Consider the following 17884-nt stretch of genomic DNA (forward strand, 5'->3'; position numbering starts at 1 on the left):
GGGGGTACAGGTGTCTTGATATCCCCAAACATGATCCTAGAAAGTAGGAATTGCCTTCCTTCCTGTTCTAAATTAGTAGATAAGCTTCTGGACTTATTAGTTGCCCTTCCATCTAGAAGGAAGTTTCTTCAAGTTAGCGACCACATAAATTATCGCAGAACACATACACCCTATAAAAGAGAAGAGAGAAGAGAAAGAGAGAGAATACGAGTGTGAGAGGAGAACTGAGAGTAGCAACTGCCACTCTTGATTATTGAAAATAATGAGTTAGTTACAAATGAGGGAAGCTAACCTCTATTTATAGTAGGTGGATGGCTTCTCGAGTAAGCTAAAAGTTAGTTATTGATAACTAACTTACTAACATAACTACTCCTTAAACTAATCAACAAAAGAACAAAATAAATGCTACTACTCTAATAGACCCCCCAAAATCATACACCCTCTTTGCTTCTATCTTCTAATACACCCATATCCCCATGGGGTAAATGTTAAGAGATAGATGATCAAACACTTTGAGACACTTTATGAGAGAAGTGATCTTGGAAGTAGACAGGTTTTGTCAACACATTTGTTTTTTGATGTTAAGAAGGGATGTGTTAGACTTGCAAGGCCTTGGACTGAATTTCATCTCTAACAAAGAATAGATCAAGTTCAATGTGTTTTGTTCAATTATGTAGAACATGATAGTGAGCCATAGCAACAATGCTTAGGTTATCACATAGAATCAATGGTGCTTTATGAGCAAATTGTAGCTCTGAGAGCAAAGATTCTATCCAAATTATCTCTTGAGAAGCCAAAGCAAGGCTTTTGTATTCAGCTTTAGTACTGGATCTGGATATGGTATGTTGTTTCTTGGACCACCATGTTAGGTCCAACATATACACAAGCCCGTGAAATGGATTTTCTATCATCTGGGTCAAATGCCCAATCTACATCACAACATGCCATAATAGACATTGGTAGTGATGATGCAACTAGCTTAACATGAAGATCAAAGAATGATGGTCCTTGTAGATATCTCATGATCCTTTTTACTGCACTCTAGTGTTGTTGTAAAGGTTGGCATATAAACTGACAAACCTTGTTCACATTGAATGCAAGGTCAGGTCTGGTCACTATAGCATACTACAATGCACCAACTACAAACCTGTATAGGCTAGGGTCATAAAAAACAATAGAACCAATTCTAGTAAGCTTGCAAGTAGCACCCATAGGTGTAGGAATGGGTTTAACACTACTCACGCTTTGACTAAGAAAGGATTAATGAGCCATATGAGAGATGCATAACCTCAATTGCAAGAAAATTGTTCAAGGAGCCTAGCTTCTTAAGAGCAAACGTGGAACTTAGCTTTTTAATAATAGTGTGAACATGAGTGAGAGAAGAATCAGTATCATTAATATCATCCACGTAGACAAGAACAAACAATTTGTAGGTGGAAGTTAGTTGCTACACTTGCTACTATGAAAACCTAGTTGAACTAGAGTGCCTTTGAGTCTTCCAAACCATTGCCTAGGAGCCATTTTAATCCATATAAGGCTTTATGTAATTTACATACAATATTCTTGTCACCATTATGAAAACTAGTAGGTTGAACCATATAGACCTCTTCATCTAGTAGACCATTGAGGAGGATATTGTTGCCATCTAACTGTTCTAGGCTCATTTGTATGTAACAAGAGTGAGTAGAAATCTAATAGTTACTGGCTTTAAAATAGGAGAAAGGGTTTCATTGTAATCCACTCCTTGTTTATGATGAAAGCCCTTAGCCACAAACCGAGCTTTATACCTATTAACTATACCATCAAGATTTTCTTTGATTCTAAACACCCACTTAGATACAACTGCTTGTTTGTGAGGTAGAAGTGTGACAACAGACCAAATTCCCAATTTTATTAGTGTGTCATACTCCTCTTGCATAGCTTGCAGCCAAATAGTGTCAAGCAGTGCTTCTTTGGCACTGGAGGGTTCTAGATGAGCAAAAAGCGCTCTAAGAACCCCTCAAGGCAAGATTGATTCATCAATGCTTGATTTGGATCTAGTAGTTATTGCATGAGAAGATAGAGGAGATGGAAGAGGAAGAGAAATTAGAACCAGATGACAGAACTACTCTTGAGTGTTAGGAGTGGAGGATAGTGAAGGCACAATATTTGGAGAATTGTGATGAGATGAAGGTTGAGCAATTTTTGGAGAGAAACCAGGGAGATGGTGATGGTATAGGAGTAATAGATCTAAGAGGTGAAAATAATGGTGATCTAGTAGAGTTCAGAGTAGGAGTATAGTATGTAAGATGGGAGATAGAAGACTTGATAGGGACTGAGTAGAACAAGTGACATCATTAGGACCGGTACTATTAGAAGAAATAAAGAAGCATAAGGGAACACAAACTCATTGACCACAACATCCTTGGATATATAGAGCTTACCTTCCTTAGAGACACTTGTATCCTTTGTGTATTGCAGAGTAACCTAAGAAGATACACTTTGCTGACCTAAGCTACAACTTATGATCATTATAAGGTCTAAGTATGGGAAAACAGGCACAATCAAACACCTTAAGAAAGGTATAGTCACGAGTGGTATTAAACAATAGAAAATGTGGTGATTGATTTCTTAAAAAGGAGTAGGTATCTTGTTCATGAGATAAATAGTAGTAGTAAAGGCATACTCCCAAAAGGATAAGGGTAAACAGGCATGAGCCAACAAGGCAAGACATGTTCCCACTATATGCCTAAGCTTCCTTTCAACAATGTCTTGTTGATGATGAGTGTGAGGACAAGACACTATGAAGAATGCCTAGTGTGGCAAGATAAGCGATAAAAGGTCTAAACTCCCTACCCCAGTCACCCTGAACTACTTTAACTATCTTATCAAATTTAGTGTCAATCATTTTTAGAAAATGTTTGAATGCATGAAGGGTATTTGATTTTTGTTTAAGTAGATAGATCCATGTATGTCTAGTGTGGGCATCAAGAATAGATAGACAATATCTAAATCCTGACTTAGAGCGTCATAGGAGTAGGTCCCCATAGATCCAAATAAAGAAGATCAAATGCATTAGTATACACATTAGTAGACATAGCAGAGTGAAGTTTATGAGCTTTTGCACAACAACAAGCATAACAAAAATCTACGGCAATTTTATTAGTACGAGGTATATTGCAATGGTTAAGAATATTATTGATTGACCACTGCCTCATGAGCATGTCCTAGTCTACAATGCTATAGAAAATATGAAGAACTAGGACTAGGCCTAGAAATAGTAGAAGTTGAATCTAAAACTGATGGTACAAAGGGTATCAGTAGGTAAATTGGATGTACAAAGATATGTAGACTTAGGAATCAGGTTTGGAAATGCATGAAGGCCCTTTGAGGTGAGAGACCCTTGAAGCAGAATCTTATCTTATCAGAACCTTGTGATTTCACAAGACAAAAGTTAGGATGAAACTCAAAGTAGCGGGAGTTGTCTTTAGCAAATTGAGAGACACTCATAAGATTTTTAGTTATAGTAAGAACAAGGAGAAGATCATGAAGAGATAAAGAGACATTCAGATGAATAGAGGAATCAAAGTAAGTGTTACTACTACAAGTGATAGGGGCTTTAGTACCATTACCCATATAGATGCGTTTGGGTCCAAACTACTCATTAGGTTCATGAAGTAATGATGGATCTGATGTGAGGTGATTAGTAGCACTTGAGTCAGGATACCATAGTGAGGCATTTCATGATTTCAGCATGTACATTCATAGCATAAGATTGAGTCTGATGTGGATAGGAAGAGCTACCATAAGGCACTATGGATGGTATCCCCCTGTGATGGTTATATGAAGGAACAGTGGAAGAAGATGGATGAGAAGAGTAGGGATATGCATTGGATGGAAAAGTAGATGAATAACCTTGGTGTCTTGGTATAGATGGAGGAGTAGCATAGGGCATAGTGAAAGGAGGATGAGAACTCATACTATGCAGAGAAGAGGAGCCATAGGAGTTAGGATATCTACCATGGAATGATGGAAATAAGTAGGATTCAGAGTTCCATGATGATTGTCATAGGGTGCATAATAACACCATGAGACATCATCACCTGATCGATTACAATACTCACAAAAATATCCTCCAGAACATCCTAGAAACCATCTTGGGTATGGACCAAGAGCACCACGTCTCCTAGTACGTCCACCACGAGGATTAACAAGAAAACTAGACTAAAAGCGACCATAAGGACATGGCATAGGGGATGAATAATGAGATGTGTGAACATTTGAGGAGGTAGGAGGCATTGTGACAGAAACATGGGGTTGAGGAGAAGAATGTGAAACAACATTAGCTGATAGTGCATTAGAGACTAACTTGTGCTTATTCTTCAATCTTGACTCAAAAGTGAGCAAGAATTGTTCCAAGTCATGCACAAAAGGTGGATGAATTCGGCTTCCAATGGTAGTTACAACAAGATGGAATTCTTCATTCAAACCATCAAGAATATAGTCTATGCATTCTTCTAGAGAAATAGGAGTACCAACAGAAATTAAAGAATCAGTGAGAACTTTAACACAAGAGAAAAATTCAGAAATAGTCATTGAAACGAGAGAGATAGAACGAATCTGAGCACATAATAGGTGACTTCTAACCTAGGTATATGAGTTACAAAATGCATGTAACTCACTCCATAACCGCCATGACTGAACACAACCTACAACACGTGGTTGTAAGACTTCTGAAATTAAATTTAGGATCTAGGAAAACAATGTTTGATCTTGTTCTCCCCAACTAGAGGAAGCCTGGATTCATGTGATGTAGGTAACGATCCAAATTAGTGAGAAACCTAGGAGGAAATTTTGAAGAATGAACAAATCTCAATGCTCCCTTTGCCTTAAGCATTGCAAGCATAAATTGACTCCATGAGAGGTAATTCTTCTCCGTAACAGCAAATGATACCATGTACAAATGAGGGAAGCTCGCCTCTATTTATAGTAGGCAAACGAGGGAAGCTCACCTCTATTTTAGTAGGTGGATGGCTTCTCAAGTAGGCTAAGAGTTAGTTATTGATAACTAACTCATTAAACCTTGCTAATATAACTACCCCTTAAACTAATCAACACAAGAACCGAATAAATGCTACTACTCTAACACACCCTTCACCTAACTGAAATCGAACCTTGCAATCACCCATTCAGATCGTGGTTCAAATGATATATCTATCTTAAGTCTCTATGCAGAAGAAAATATGAAGTGTGTTCTCAACAATTCTATCAATGGTCAATATCTTATTATTCCAAATAGTGGGCTGCAAACTAGGATTGCTTCTAGAATGGTGACATCACTTATTCGAAAGCATGGGATAACAACCAATTTTTTTTAATAAAAAATATGTATCTGCGTAAAACAATAGTCATTTTAAACTATAAAAGAAGTTACTATACCTCGAGTAGGAAGGAAATGTTACTCTTCTTCTCAGGTAAAAAAATTGATGACTTCTGTATAGGAGGCCAGAAAGACCAAGCAAGCCCCCATCGGGATGTCCTCCCTTGGACAAATTCAGTTGTCTTAACTATGGTAACACCAACCTCCCAAAGTTTTGATGTAAGGTACTTGAGATTTGTCTTTCTCCCTATCATTGAAGTGAACCACCTATGAACAAATTGAGATGAATGAGCACAAATTTGTTACAAAACCTCAAAATATGAGAAACAGGAATGATAGTTCTTATATAAAAAGTAATACCGAAATTGATGCTTCAGTTCAGTACTGTCTTCAATAATACGAGTAATGAAGGCCTTTTCTCCACCAGGGCAAACCATTTCTTTCGATGTGCCTCCACAAGAAGTTTTAGGATTAAGTCCTGCTTCCTCCAAACTTTCAAAAAAGGGTGGATTACACATGCAAAAGTCAAACTTCTCATCATCCCTTACTACGCCAAGAAGTATGGGAGGTCCACGATAATTCTTATTCTCTTGGATGTGTGAATCAAGAGGTAATGAAGGCAAAGGCGCTACCTCTGTATTGATACTCTCACACAAATTTATCTCGGTTCCACTATGGACTGGCTCTTCATAATGCAACCCTTGCACACAGGAAGTACTTCCATTGCTTTCAACCTTTCTAATTTCAATCATCTCAGAAAAGTGTGGATTATTGTTAACATTTTTCTCTGCCCACTCTATTGCAACATCAGTCACATCTGCATCCATTTACCAAAATTTAGAATATCAAGATTAGGATTTTCACAGCAATTACAAAAACAGAATAGAGAAACGGATAAAAGTAAGATCCAACTAAACTTCCAAAAGCAATATACCTGATCCTACAAAACTCCATCCCATAAGCGCTGCACCAAGAAGTGGGTATATGCAGTTTGCTCCTGTTCCTATATCAAATCCCCTCACCTTACCTCCAGCTGAAATTGTATTTGGAATGATGTCAGATGAGAGAAGATCAGCAACCCAATAGATGTAATTAGACCTGTTGGGCACAGTAGGGCAGAGCTGTCCATCAGGAATCCACCTAGAAAAATGATTCATAAACAAGAAGTCAACACAAGTTTCAGGGTCACAGTAATTGCTAACTCAACAGCATATTAGATAATTCAGCATCATAAAAATCACGCAGTATCATAATTTTGCTCCTATCATAACATAGAGTGTAGTAGAATAAGGTTTTGGAACACCATTATGATGGGGATGTTAGCACCCAAGTTTATGGTATACCAGAATTTCAATTTGGCATGCTACCAAAATTCAAATACAGAGAGATAAGAACATTGCATTTGTAGGTGATTGTTTTGACAAATGAATTTCCACTCAGGATCATAAGGCGAGAAAATAAAATGAATTTACATCTAATGAATGTAAAATTTTCAAATGGCTTTACTTAGTTTATGACATAACACAAGTTTGATCCATGTAGCTAATCTCACCCAGCGGAAAAAGGATTGTGCAACTGTTATTCAAGATAAAGGCTAGTGTAAGGAGAGGCAACGGCATGGCATGAGCCTCAATGGAAGCCAAAGATAAAGGCGTCTCCCGAATCATAAACAATAACATTTCAAAAATAGCTTCTTAAAAGTTAGGACTAATTGTGTGTTTGGATTAGATTAATGACCCATTTATTAAGTATTAAAAAGGTGCTTCAGCAAAAGTGATTCTGAGAAGCTAAATCTCAGCCTCTTGTGCAGCTTCTGTTTTTTAGGTAAAATCACATTGTGTTTTAAATTGCAGTCCGCAACAACAATTGCCGTAATATTGTGGTTTCCGACTCGACTCAATTTTCCGCAATTGCCATAAATGTAACGTAACCCCTAATAAATGTAACGTAACCCCTACTTAAATTACTGATCCCAGTCAAATGAATTCGCAAATGTCAGAAGTGACTTTTATCAAAATAATCAACTCTTTCTGTTGCGAAAAAGGTTTAAACATACGAGCCCAATAAAAAACATCGATTATAACCTCTATTGAATGTAAAATAACCCTATAAGTTAAAATCACACTATATTAACACATCCATAGAAGTTGAAAAATAAATACACAGTGTTACGAACCAGTTGAGAGAGTGGTGGTGAAGAAGCAAAACACGGGTTAGCTCACGAGTAGCGTTAAAATCGGTCCAATCGATGGTATGGTAATTATGACGCGAGGAATAATGAAGAAAAGGTTGAAATGAAGGGTAGAGAGAAGCTAAATGAGTAAAATCTGGTGAGTTCTCTGAATATTTGCACTTCACTTTCACTTCTTCCTTTCTCTTCCTCTTCTTATTCCCACCCATTACCACCTCCTCAATATTATGGTAGGTACATCAAAATATGGGGTTTTTGATTGTTTGATACAATTCTGGGGTTTGTAATGGGCCGGGATAATGCATGCATACCGGTCCGTCATTGTCCTTTCCTTTCTAATAAGTGTTCTTTTAGGAATCAACAATTCAAATTTTTAGTGTGTGTATCTGTGGATCCAATCAGATTCCAATAATATAAGGATATTTACTAGTATCTATTGATTTTCACGTTTCATTATTAATTATATATTTTCTAATTATCAATATATAAAATATTTATTTATTATATGAATAATAATATTTATATAATATTTTATTTTTTAGTATCATTGTTATTTTTTTATTAGTATTAGCATGTTGATAGACATTTTGTATCTGTCAATCCATATTCTTACTTTTTTAGTATTGAATATTTAATTTTTATATATTTCATTTTAAATAATTATATCATATTTTTTTGTACAGAGTATACTTGATATTATAATTTTGACTATAGTCTAGGATTGAGTATAAAGTCTCTATATTATATAAATTATTAAAAAGAATTTATCTTCTTAGAAAGAATAGGTCTTTAATCTTCTTTAATTTGACACTTATTCAAAGGTGTGATCTTCCTTATATGAAAATTTTGGATAAAAAATGAACATGAAATAATATTCGAATGTGGAGAATAAGACATAAAAATGTTAAGTTGTTTAGTTTTAAGTGTTTCAAAGAACATAATATGTTCTCCATTTAAACTTAAAGTGATCATATACAACCTCTTGAGCCATTTTTGAATCCAACTATTGCAAAATTATTTACATTGTATATATTACAAAATTGAATATATCATATTATCTTTCAATTACCACCATTTAAATATATAAGTGGAATTAAATAAAATTATACATGTTTAATTATCTGAATACCCTTTAGGCATATTTTACATTTATACAATAATAAGAGTAAAGTGAGATATAAAAATTATGCATATTCAATTACATATATACGCCTTAGACATGTTTTACATTTATATAGTAGCATAGACACCTTATATAATTCAGAATATAAATACATGAGTATAAGTTATAAATTAATTAATGTGATTTTGAATGTGGAGTGGAATGATCAATAAAAAAACAGTGTTGATAAAACTGTATCGTACTGGCCAGTTCAACCAGAAAACTAGTGAACCAGACACCTTACCGATACAGGACGATTGTTGTACCAGACATGCACCAGATCCAATAGAAACCGGCCAATATTCCTCAAAATCGGTGAATCGGTCGAATTAGTACTAAACCGGTCGGTTGTTGTATTTCAAAAAAATGAGTCAATCTTGGGTTCCTCTTGCGGTTGCATATCACTCAATCACTTTTGTTTATATTATTTTGATGAGGTTTTAGATTTGGAGAGAAAAAGAAGAAAAAGGAGAAGGAGAGAATGGAGAAAGGCTATGGGAAGAAGATGAAAAGATGTAAAGGAAAAAGTGAGAGAGAAGAGAGAGGAGAAAGGGACGTTGGAATGAAAAGAAGAAAGCGCGAAAGAAAGAGAAGATTGAGGGACATGGGAAATCTGAAAAGAAGAAAGAGAGAGAAAAATATTATGTTATGATGTATCTTTTATATTTTGATATATGAGGCATTGTGATTGGAAGAAGTGGATTCTTTTATTATCTTCTTGATTTCATTTTGTAGAGATTAGATTAAAGAATGAGTTTGGTTTGGTTTTGAGGGGATTGATGAAAAATAATGTTATCATATTATAATATTATCTTTTTTACCCAAGTTATCCATACATTATATGAAATAAAAATGTATATATAATGATAGTGTAAATGATTTTTAAATATGAGAAAATGTATGCACTCATAGTGCAAAAGTTTTATATAATGTAAATATATTATACCAATACTCTGACCGGTTTGAAAACACGGTTTTAATAACACTAATAAAAAATATGAAAAATAATATTTATAAAATGAAATAATATATGATCAATAAAAAATGAATTATATATAATCTAAAAGTAATAGAAAGAATATAATATATATATATATAATAATAAAGGAAATATCAATTTATACTAGAGTTAAATTGTACCATTACATTTATTATTTAGCATTTATTTAAATAAAGTTTATATTAATTCTCAAATAAAATTATGTGACCTATTTTTTTGGTCTTGTTTTCCTCTGTTATTGTGTTGCATCTCATAACTTGTGTGTTGGGTGTGTCATTCCCCTCTCCTCATTTGCATCCCTCTTCTGTCAAATATTCTCCTACGGGAAATAGAGTGTGTAATAAATAATAAATTAAAATTGAATCGATCATTCTCTTCTGTCTAACTTAACCTCCTTCGCCATCTCTAGTTATTAAAATGAATATTTACATTTTAGTTTCTCTTTACTAATGAACTTTCTAATGATTGAAATATTGGTTTTTATCGTCACAGTTTAACCTTATGGGGTTGTTATGACGGAGTTTGTGGAAACTAGAACTGAGTTAAATATAATGAAAATCAGAATGATTAAAAATCAGAATTAAATTGTGATACTAGAAAATTAAAAAATTAAAGTTCAATCTATACTTACTAGTTTCAGCGAATAAGGAGAGGGAAAATGAAGGTACATACAACAAGCTTGATTGCTAATTGTCAAAGATGTGGAGGCTAAGAGAGAAGGGAAACAAATGATTAAAGAAGAGAGAAGCACCATAAGAAGCAATAAGTGTTGGTCGGAGGAAAGAGAAGTTAAAAAAATATTTATCTTAAATCAATGGTTAATAACAAGTGTAATTGATATAATTTAACTCAAATATAAATTGATTCATCCCTTATAAAATATTTATTAAAAATAAATATATGAGCATGTGGATACTGGTTTGACAAATATCATGATTTTCATCCTCATCTATCAACTACTATTATGAGTGTCTGTTGTACATATTTTTATGGATACCTAAGTGTGGGAATTTTTGCCAACCTTAGTCATTACATCTTGATAGGAAATAATTCTAGTTGGCAAATAGAAAATTTTGTTATAAAAATAGTCTACTTTTCTTTAAACTCACCTTACTAATCATACAATAATTTTCTTCATTTTTACATTTCCTTCCTAATTAGTAATCTTTGATTAAATAAAGTTTATAAATTATACGAGCAGGTGTGAAAAAAGAATGTAATATATAATTTTTCTGTGAGGAGATTTACTTACTGCAAAAGTAAATAGAAAAAATATATTTTGCATCTTAGTTATTCATTTTAGGAAAATCTAATGACTAATTCAAGCCATTGAATTTCACTAGAATAATGATTAAGATAGAGTAGCTTTTTTTTACTTATTCTTGGATTAAGTGGATCTATTTCCAATTTTTCTTTATATAATCCTAAGTTTAAAATTTTAATTTCTTATTTTTTTCTCAATCTTTTTTTTGTGTCGACCCTTGTTGTATTTCCCACAATGTTGAAACAAGTTCCAAGCTGAGATGAAGATACTCTCGCAATTTCGCCATCATCATTCGTCTATCATATTGGCTATTTTATTCCGGAAATGATGAAATGACCCTCCTCTATGATTTCTGTAACCACCTTTTATGACTTAGACCATCCTCACTCTGTGAAAATTGAAACACCATGGTAGCAAAGTAAAGAAAACAACAAGAAAGAAGTGAATAACATCTTTGTATTGAAGAAGAAAAATGATCAAAAGAATTGTACACACTATGATGTGAATTTTTGAAAAACTACTTGCTTAAACTAAAAGGAGAAAGACTACTTAAATAATCCTTGATGTGAATTGACATGTGAATATTGATAATGCCAAGCTTGTGTAAGAGACTTTGAAAAGGTGAAGGAGAAAGAGATTTAGTAAAAATATCTGCAAGTTGAAGTGAAGAAGGAATGGGGAGAAGATGAATTAGCTTGTTTTGCACTTTCTCACAAACCACATGGCAGTCTATTTCGATGTGTTTGGTTCGTTCAAGGAAGACCGAGTTTGCAGCAATGTGTAAGACAGAGTTATTGTCACAATAGATGCTAATTGGTGCTGGATGAGATATCTGAAGGTCTTGAAAGAGGTACATGAGCCATTGAGCTTCACATGAAGCCATAACCAAAGCTAAAAAATATCATCCTGTGAATGACTTTTGATTATCCAAACAAGTAGCCTAATCGAAATCTAAATAACCCTTTAGAGTTGTGTGTGAAAGTGCGCATGTCAAGAGGAGCACTTTGGAAAGCTCGCCCACTATGTGTTTTGATGAGGACAATTTGTGTTTCATAAGAGCTTGAAGATCATCAACAAATCAACGTGCTTAAGCCTCAAGATTGGTATTAGACTTAGACTAGTAATTAGTTTAGGTTGAGTTTAAGGCTTAGGTACATAAACTTAGTGTTGAACATGTATAAGTTAAGTGCATAACGTATTTGAGTATTGCAATTTAAAAATATACTTAGAAATATGCAGTTAATCGATTAAGGTAAGTTTTAATCGATTAACATAAGTTTTTGAAAAGCAGTTGGAACAGAAAACTTGGAAAATCGAATCAGTTACAATTTTGTATCTCGTTAATCGATTAACCAAGGATTTAATCGATTAACTGGGCTGCAGAATGGTTTCTTTATAAACTGCGTTTTCAGAATTCAAGGTCATTCTTGCATGTTAGATTTTAAGAGAGTTCGAGCATATTTTTGTGTTAATTGTTGCATCTACATGAAATTGCATTTGTGATATTAGAGAAGAGAGAATTCTATGCTTTAGGATTGAGAGGCATTACATGTTTAATTTCTCATCATTTCATCTCATATGTTCATGCATTTCTTGATGTTTTTGGAAAGATTTCATATTCTGTAAAATCTGTTTTGAACTCATGCATTCATTTTATATGAGACATGTGTTAGGGTTGTAGAGTAAGGTCTTAATTGTTTTAATTTGAGCATTGTAAGTGCTTTAGAATCTCTATAGAAATTTGGTAGGTTGTCTGTTTATTAAGTGGATGGCATGAGATACTGCATAATTCCAAAAGCAGCTAGGTATGTTAGACTGAAAGATTAAAGCTCTAGTTACCCCAATGATATTATGATGTTTTCTCTCTACAATCCCATTTTGTTGGGGTGTTTCAATGCAAGAAGTCTGATGTTCTATCCCTTTGGACAGATAGAAATCTTTAAGAATAAATTCCTTGCCATTATCACTTCTAATGGCTTTTATCCTTAGGCTAAATTGGGTCTCAAAAAAGGATGTAAAGCTTCTAATAAGGTGACTAGTTTCACTTTTCTATTTTATGAAAAAGGCCCATGTAAACCTAGTCTTATCTTCAACAATTGTAAGAAAGTATTTGTGCCCAAAAGTAGAGGTGCAACAATAGGTCCCCATATATCAATATGAATCAAATAAAAAACAACAATAGATTTAGTTACACTAACAGAATATGACAAGTATTGTAGGGACCATTGTTTCTATTACACTTGACAAAAGGAAATATAGTTTGCATAGTAAGCATTTTCTCATGAGATAGGTGACCTAATCTAGAATGCCACAAGTTATAGTCATCATAGCTAATGTAAGCATTAATTATGTGAGGCTTATCATAATTCTTGGTGGATTTGCTTAAGACATATAGACCCCCTTTAGCTCAACTGCACCAATCATCCTCATGGAGTGTAGGTCCTGAATCTAACAATGATTGGTTGAGAAATTTAATGTGCAGCCTAAGGAGGTAGTGAGTTTTGATATGGATATGAGATTGAAATTAAAAACTGGTACATATAGCACATCAGCAAGGTAAAATTGGTCAGAAAACATTACAGTTCCTGAATAGTTGGCAATAACTTGATTGCCATTAGGTAAAGTGATAGAGAGAGGTTTAACTCTCTTGTAGTTTTGAAAGAAACTAAGGGAATGACAAACATGGTCTGTTGCCCTTGTTTCAATGACCCAAGAATTTGATTTAGATCCATGAGATAAAATGAAAGGGATATTACCTGAGGCATGCTTATCTGTGACAGAAGTGGAATTATTGATTGAATTTACTTGGTTGATGCCATGACATGTTTGCATAATGGATTCCTTGATCAAATTCTTCAATGCATTATGTTGTGCTGGAGTGAAGAGCAAATTAGGATCATGTTTATATTCTTTAAACTCTATGTCTGCGGAGTTTTCTGATTCATTCAATAGATCTGGTATCTATTGTCCAGTGTAACTATTCATATTGTTGGTGTTTGTTGAGTAGCTAGGGGGAAATCCATGCTTCTTGTAGCATGTATCAATTGTGTGACCAACCCTTTGGCAATAGGTGCATTGTTTATTTCATCTTCCAATTCCATTAGATTTTCCTGGCCTATTTGTTCTTCCATTGCTTATTCCTTTGTTCCATCTTCCTCTTCCTCTCAATCTTGTGTCATAGTTGTTGGTTGAAAAATTTGCAAAGAACTTTGGATCCTTAAGCTGCATTTGTCGTTCTTGTTGAACCAACATTGAGAATACTTTCTTGATAGGAGGTAGAGGATGAATAAGCATATTTTGTGATCTAATGAGGGAGAATTGCTCATTGAGTCCTCTTAAGAAGCAAATCACATAATCGTTTTCTCTGTAGTTTATCACAGTAGGGATGGTGATACATTTGCATTTATTTCACATGAACAAGGCGAAATTGGTCTATAGTCATCAAGTTGCTGCCGTAGTCCTTTCATTTGTGTGTAGAATATGTCAATTGATAAGTTTCCCTGCTTGATAGAATGAATATTCCCAATTAATTCAGATACTCTGAACATATCTCCTTGGTGATATCTCTCACGCAAGTCTTTCCAGATTTCTTGTGCTTCTTCCATCCATAAAACACTTTGAATGATGGATGGTTGAACTGAGTGTGTGAGTCGAGATTCGACAAGATTGTTGCATCTTTTCAAAAATGAATACATTGGATCATGAGGAAGGGGTCTAGGTAGTGTTCCATCAACAAACTTATACTTGATTTTTGTCTCTAAAGCCATGGTCATAGCACAAGACCATGCATGATAGTTTTCTCTGTTTAAAAAAGATGAAACAAGAACATCATCTGGCCCTTCATTCAGATGCATGTAATAAGGATTCGAAGGATCAAGTATAGGGTTGATTATTTTGTTTGCCATTGATCAATAGAAAAGATGCAACAGAATGAAGAAAGAAGGAAGGAAGAACACAAAAAGGGATCACAAAGAATGTAAGAATAGCACAGCAGAGTCACCCTCTCAAGGGTGCTCTGATACCATATGAAAATTGAAACACCATGGTAGCAAAGTAAAGAAAACAACAAGAAAGAAGTGAATAACCTCTTTGTATTGAAGAAGAAAAATGATCAAAAGAATTGCACACACTATGATGTGAATTTGTGAAAAACTACTTGCTTAAACTAAAAGGAGAAATACTACTTAAACAATCCTCTATAAGTCCTAATCGAAACAGAAAAATAACTAAAAAACAGAAACTTTCTATCTATAGAAAGTTTTAACAGAAACAGAAAAAATGGATTTTTAAAAAGTTGCAAAAAAAGGAAAGAATGAGAAAAACGTGTAGAATTAAGTTTCTGGGTTGGGATGATGGGCTTTCTCATTTTCAACACACTCACGTGAAACTAAAGGTTCAACATTTGTCTCACTATGCCCCATGGATTATACTTCCTACACAATGGTGCGAACAAGTAAAGCATCACCCATTGTGACGTGAAGACCGCCGATATCTTATTGGATTCAGATTGGGTCACTTTGGTTTTAGATTTCAAGCTATCCAAAGTTTGGCTGAACAAGTCGGATAAGGATCCTCTGTCCCAAGAAAATCATGTCCCCATGTACTAAGCCAATCAAACTTCATAGAATAATGTGCAAATATTGATCTATGTTATTATAATTTTTCTTTTTAATTAAATAATATTTTCTAATTGGATGGGACACCAAGTGGGATAAGAATGGGGACAGGTGATCCCCATCCCAAGAAGTCCTACATGACGATCAATACGAATGTTGATTTAGGATATTTGGATCCAGAGTAGTACATGAGTCTTTGATCGATTTAGAGATATGACATGTACCTCTTATTGTGGTTTTGGTGAGGTATTGTGTGGGAGAAAGCTCATTAAGCATATGGTAACAACTAGCAATATTGTTTGGTTGTATGGTTTAAAAAGTGTTATCATAAAGGGGAGATTAATTTAAACAATGATATTTTCACTACGCCCAAATTCAAATTTAATGATGGTCATTTAACAGCGCTTGTTAGCATAACATTGTTAAATATAAGGCGAAAGATAATCAATAATACTTTTTAAAGTAAACACTGTTAAATATAATAAGCGGACTAACCTCCAACAACGCTTTCTATAGTGAGCGTTGTTACATGTTTGCCTAAAAGATTTAACAACGCTCCTTGAAGCAAACATTGTTGATTTGCATCGATTCAACAACATTGTTTCTAGTGAGCATTATTGAATCTCATGACTTTTCAAGATTTGCCATACTTTTTAAAGAAAAAGTAAATGAATATTCACATATATTTGTATGCATAAAATTTCCAATTTATTTATTCAAAAAATAATAATCAACAACATTTGCTGCAACGAGCATTGTTAAATGTAATTGGCGGAAAAACATTCAACAACGCTTATTGAAGTACGTGTTGTGGAATGTCAAAACCAAACATATTCAACAGTGTTCACTTCAATGATTGTTATAAAAGGTGAAGTATAAACAAATTTTTTTACAACGAGTGATGTTAAATTTTACGAGTGTTTAAAACTCAAAACTTGATTCACTCCCTTCTATAATCTCAAACTTATTCAAGCAGAAATCCTCATACACTTAGAAATCATCATACACTCAGATAAATTCACTCAAAAATATTCAAAAATAGATTCTTACATGAGTGATGATGCTACCCCATAAGTCAAAAACATACTTCAGATGGAATGACTTCCATGAAGAAAGTCATTGATGCTAGGAGTAAAAACATCAAGTTACCTGTTAAATGGAACACAAAGGGTCAACCATTAAACACGAAGGGTGACAACAATTTTCTAAGCTACATTGGAGTTGTGGTTAGACACAATGTGCCGTTAACATTCAACTCTTGGAATGACAAGTTGTTGAATCCCGTGAAGGAGCACATTTGGAATGATATAATAGTAAGTTTCTATTTGCATGTTTGTGTTTTCATGCAATGTATTTATGTGTTTTCATGCAATGTGTTTTTGTATTTCCATGCAATGTAATTTTGTGTTTTCATGCAAAGTAATTTTGTGTTTCCATGCAATGTATTTACATGTTGTATTTATATGTTTTGAGTCAACTTTTGATGTTAGTGAGGAACACAAATATTACATCCTTAAATCTGTTGGCAAGACTATCTAACAATTCAGAACCAATGTCGGCAAACATGTTAAAGATGTTGATGACAAAGTCAACCTCAAATCTCCAACCAAATATGCAAATCTCATTGAAGAGAATTAGTTGAAGGTTTTTGTCACTAGATACACACAAGACAAATCTTTCATGGTAAAGTCATCTTCTTTATACTTACTATATACTTATGCTTTTGTATATATGATTGTACATATTGTTAATGTTGTTTGTTTTTGCGGAAATTAAGTGATGAAAATCACAAGAGGGTATATAAATCTTTGTATCTATACCCAGCTTCTCGAGTAGGGTATAGAGGAATTGAGGAAAAATGGAAAAATGGGAAATATGGTTAATTTGTAAGCACATTATTGATTATGTTTTGTATCTATATCTAAATTATGGTTAATTTGTAAGCACCATAACTAAATTGTGGTTCTTCTTCAAGACAATTTGTAGCAAAATGTTTGACCTTGAGAAATTACCTACATTGCAAAGAGAAATTAGTTTGACTTTGTGTGAGTTTGAGATGTATTTTCCACCTTCTTTTTTGATATAATTATTCATCTAAGCATTCATTTTACTCGAGAGTCACAAATATGTGGGCCTTCATCTCTGAGATGGATGTACCTGTTTAAGTATTATACGAATATATTAAAAAAGTGTATGAAAAACCGATTAAGACCAGAAAGTGTTATTGCTTAACAATATATTGTTGAAGACAATCTTGAATTTTTTAATGAATACCTTATCGATGCTGATTTC

At 33.8% G+C, this 17884-nt stretch overlaps 1 protein-coding gene across 2 annotated transcripts in view; it reads right to left on the reverse strand.

The window, feature by feature from the left end:
* The window catches only part of LOC109359826 (methyltransferase-like protein 16 homolog), a 9491-nt gene extending 1683 nt beyond the window's left edge, over nt 1-7808 (reverse strand). For both annotated transcript variants that reach the window (XM_019604525.1, XM_019604523.1), the window contains exons 1-4: nt 7536-7808; nt 6294-6499; nt 5720-6176; nt 5419-5626 (exon numbers count right to left, since the gene is read on the reverse strand). In XM_019604525.1, coding sequence (XP_019460070.1) covers nt 5419-5626; nt 5720-6176; nt 6294-6499; nt 7536-7759 — 1095 coding nt within the window. In that variant the 5' untranslated portion in view covers nt 7760-7808. The remainder of the gene's footprint in view (nt 1-5418; nt 5627-5719; nt 6177-6293; nt 6500-7535) is intronic.

The sequence above is a fragment of the Lupinus angustifolius genome, chromosome LG01 (genome assembly GCF_001865875.1).
Source record: "Lupinus angustifolius cultivar Tanjil chromosome LG01, LupAngTanjil_v1.0, whole genome shotgun sequence".
NCBI lineage: Eukaryota > Viridiplantae > Streptophyta > Magnoliopsida > Fabales > Fabaceae > Lupinus > Lupinus angustifolius.